General features: G+C 41.8%; 1 protein-coding gene across 1 annotated transcript in view; it reads right to left on the bottom strand.

Annotated features, from left to right (window-relative positions):
• The window catches only part of LOC110294138 (disks large homolog 5-like), a 10515-nt gene extending 10008 nt beyond the window's left edge, over positions 1-507 (bottom strand). The window contains exon 1 of the mRNA XM_021162148.1: positions 365-507. Coding sequence (XP_021017807.1) covers positions 365-507 — 143 coding nt within the window. The remainder of the gene's footprint in view (positions 1-364) is intronic.
• Between the last annotated feature and the right edge of the window lie 3151 nt (positions 508-3658).

Below are 3658 nucleotides of genomic sequence, written 5' to 3'. Positions count from 1 at the left end.
CTCCCTGGCACTAATGTCAGATAACTACAGGAGCTAAAAGAAGCCATGGACTGAAGTGCAGGATTTCCCTCCCCCAAACTGGCATAACTTATACCTCTTGTCACTCCTGATAGGTCTCATTCTGTCTCCATGTAACATCCACAATACCCAGTGGAAGTAAAATATTGAAGTTCATAGCATAACAGCTTTGACCTTGCCAACTCCTGCCTTAGGGGATGGAGAAAGTACTGTTCTGAAATCCTTGATGTTCAAGAATTGTGATAACCATGGAAATTTTTTCACTACCCAGAGTCTCCAGTTCCACATTACTAGAAAGGNCAGCTCAGGCCACCCCTACCAGGAAGCTCAATCCACTTCCCAGGACTTACTCCTCATTCGCCAAGTCCACCTTCTTCGTCCTTCATTACTCTCACATGGAAGGCCAGCATCCATCCTCCCCTCTCTTGTCTCTCTCCCATCCACATTGGCTCTCTGAAAAAGTCTCCTGAGTCGGACAAACATGGTCATCTCTGAAATGGCCAGATACCAACTGGGAAATCTCAGTGAGCTTGTTGTCACCAAAACCTTGTGACATCACAGAAGTTGCTAAGAACTCTCTCTCCCGGAGGCAAGAAGGAACTGTTGATGTCATGGACTACATACAGCCTTTGGTTCCCTGCTAATGTTCTCCCTGTACTGACAGGAAGCTGAGCTGCCCTTTCCTGGGGCATAGCCATTGAGCACATCCACCTTCCAAAGCCAGGGTTTGTTCTAGGCTTGAATGGCAACACCTAAGTAATTCCTATGTATCTAACTCAGTGTTTCCTTTCCAAACCCCTCTCAGAAATGTCTCATCCTACCTAAAATTTTCCTCAATCAGCAAATGAGCCATTAAAAACTACTGAGAAATCATACCAATTCGAATATGCAGCCAAAATCTACTCCTTTCTTATCATGTACAGGTGCATGAAATCTCATCCAGGCTGAGCCTGTAGGTCCAGTTGCATTGTGGGTGTGTGTTAGGGGCCACACTCATGAAGCCTTGTGCTTAGAATTGAAATTTGCCCCAGGATCCCTTAGGAGGGAGACATGCAGTCATCATGCTTCTGACAACNGTCTAGAGATCTGTTGGCAGAGGAAACTGAAATATTGGAGCCACCAAAGAGAGGCCCTCAGATTGTGTGTGTGTGGGGGGGAGGGGGGCTTTCCTCACTGCACCAAACTCACCAAGCAGTATTTCTTACAGCCCTGTGTTTGCCAGACATTGAGATTCTGTATGAAATATGTAATATATTCAACAGAGGTGCGGATGTGCAGGCAGAAGTTATAGGGTAATACTATAGACATAGGTTAGTTGACAGAGCAAGTGCCTAGCATCTTGTATTTGGGTTCATGATTGGCCCCACAACCACACAAAACCCAATCTCAGTCAAACATGAATGATTCATTAAATGCAGACCCTATGTTGATTGATCAGAACCATAGTTCAGGTTTTGTGGGCTGAGCCATAGCCCAAAAATCTATCTTTGTTCATTTATAAAGAGAAAAACCCAAAAAGCAAAAACAAAAAACAAAACAAACAAAAAACAAAAACAAAAAGAAATGATAAAAAATACAATCACTTCATTTAAAAATACAATCAGTTCATTTAAAGTTAGGGAAGTATTCAGTGGTCAGTTCTGATCATGCCATTTTAGATATAAAAATGCATATTGACTCTTAATTTGAGGGGTCCCATGGAATGTTTTATGAACCATTGTAAGATTAACAAACCTCATAGAGAACATAACAGGTTGTGGACACCATGACTTTGCTCTGAGTCAAGTTGTTTTTCTGTGTTGATGATTGGCTGTCATATGACAGCAACAATCTGAAATAGGGGGCAGACATAGAACACAATGGCTATTGTTATACTGGGCAGTACATGCCTCAGCATTAGATTATCCAGGTCTCTCATAATGACTAGTTCTGTCTTCACAGTACTTGGAGGTCCCACTTGTAAACCCAAATATTGTAAAGTGCAAGCAGAATTGTCTGAGCTCAAGGTTATCCTGGCCCACATGGGGTATTTGAGACCCTGTTTCAAAAAACAACACTGAAACACATGCTACATCCAAGGCCTCACTTACCAATCCTTGTCTATTATAAAGAACTTGTCTATTATAAAGAACTTGTCTATTATAAAGAACTTACCATTCTCTCCCTTCCAGTCTTTCTTTCTGCTATAGACTATGAGGATTTTAAAAGTTGGACTAAATGCATTTTGCATTATGCTATGTTTAAGTATGGCCCCAATAGACGCATGTGTTTGAACAAGTCTATGGGGGCCAGGGAGTAGAATATGATGGTTTGTATATTCTTGCACCAGGGAGTGGCATCATTTGGAGGTGTGACCTTGTTGGAACGGGTGACCTGGTTGGAGTAGGTGTGTCACTGTGGGTGTAGGCTTATAATCTCACCGTAGGTGCCTGGAAGTCAGTCCTCCACCTGCAGCCTTTGGATGAAGATGTAGAACTCTCAGCTCTGCCTGTGCCATGCCTGCCTGGATGCTGCCATGCTCCCACCTTGATGATAATGGAATGAACCTCTGAACCTGTAAGCCAGCCCCAATGAAATGTTGTTTTTATAAGACTTGCCTTGGTCATGGTGTCTGTTCACAGCAGTAAAACCCTAACTAAGACTCCAGTCGTGGATGTAAAACAAAACGAAACAAAATCTTGACTCAGAGCAGGGATATGCTGACCATGTACCCTGCTATGTTCTGTATGTTATGAGGTTTGTTAATCTTATGAATTTCCACATCGATATGTGTCACATAAGACCTTTCAAATTCAAGGTCAATATGAACTATTAAGTCTAAAACGGCTTGAGTCAGGGAAGAATTTCAAGCCCTTGTGCATGAGCTCTTTGTGTGTGTGTGGTTTTTTTTTGTTTTGTTTTGTTTTTGTTTTTTTCATGGCACTTGCCCTAAGAAATGCCTAGCATACAGTTTTCAGCTGTTGCCCTGGTTATTCTGTCATGTGGTGTGCATTCAATAAACCTTCCCTGTTTAACTGAATTCAGTGTTTCTGTGGTTTGTTTGTTGACCCTTGGACAGAAACACTTCCATTCAGCAGCACATAGGACACTGAGCCAAGGTCAAGAATGATGTTATCTTGCCATAAATTATGTGACAAGGGGGAAGGGGAGTTTATCCCTTATGATAAGGATCAGGGGTGGCTTGGTGCTTTTTAGGTTTCTATTTGCCATGTGAAACAGCTTCAAGAGCCCATTTCTAATGTCCTTGGAATCATGTGTTCCCATGATGATGCACTCAGACATGCCTGGAAACTACCAGGATACTTGTCAGAGAGCTTGATTTCTATAAGGGAGGGAATATGGTTAATTTATACTGCAGGATATTGGGTCACATTGTAAACCCCAAGATTGTGTTAATTCCTGAAAGCAAAAAAGAAAAAAAGCCTTTTTATGGTGTAGCTCAGCCCTAGAACAAACCTGTAATCCAAGAGCTTTCTGTTCAGTGTACATTTCTGACCTGTGGCTCATCCCTATAACACGCACTTATTGTCAAGTAAAATAAAGTCAACACCACATCAAGAAGTGGAGCAATTAACCAGTTGAAAGGGAATGAATATAACTAAACAGAAGGAAGTTTTTGTTTTGTTTTGTTTTGTTTTTG

Source organism: Mus caroli, chromosome 5 (genome assembly GCF_900094665.2).
Source record: "Mus caroli chromosome 5, CAROLI_EIJ_v1.1, whole genome shotgun sequence".
In the NCBI taxonomy this organism is placed as follows: domain Eukaryota; kingdom Metazoa; phylum Chordata; class Mammalia; order Rodentia; family Muridae; genus Mus; species Mus caroli.
This window is presented reverse-complemented; position numbering and strand designations above follow the sequence as displayed.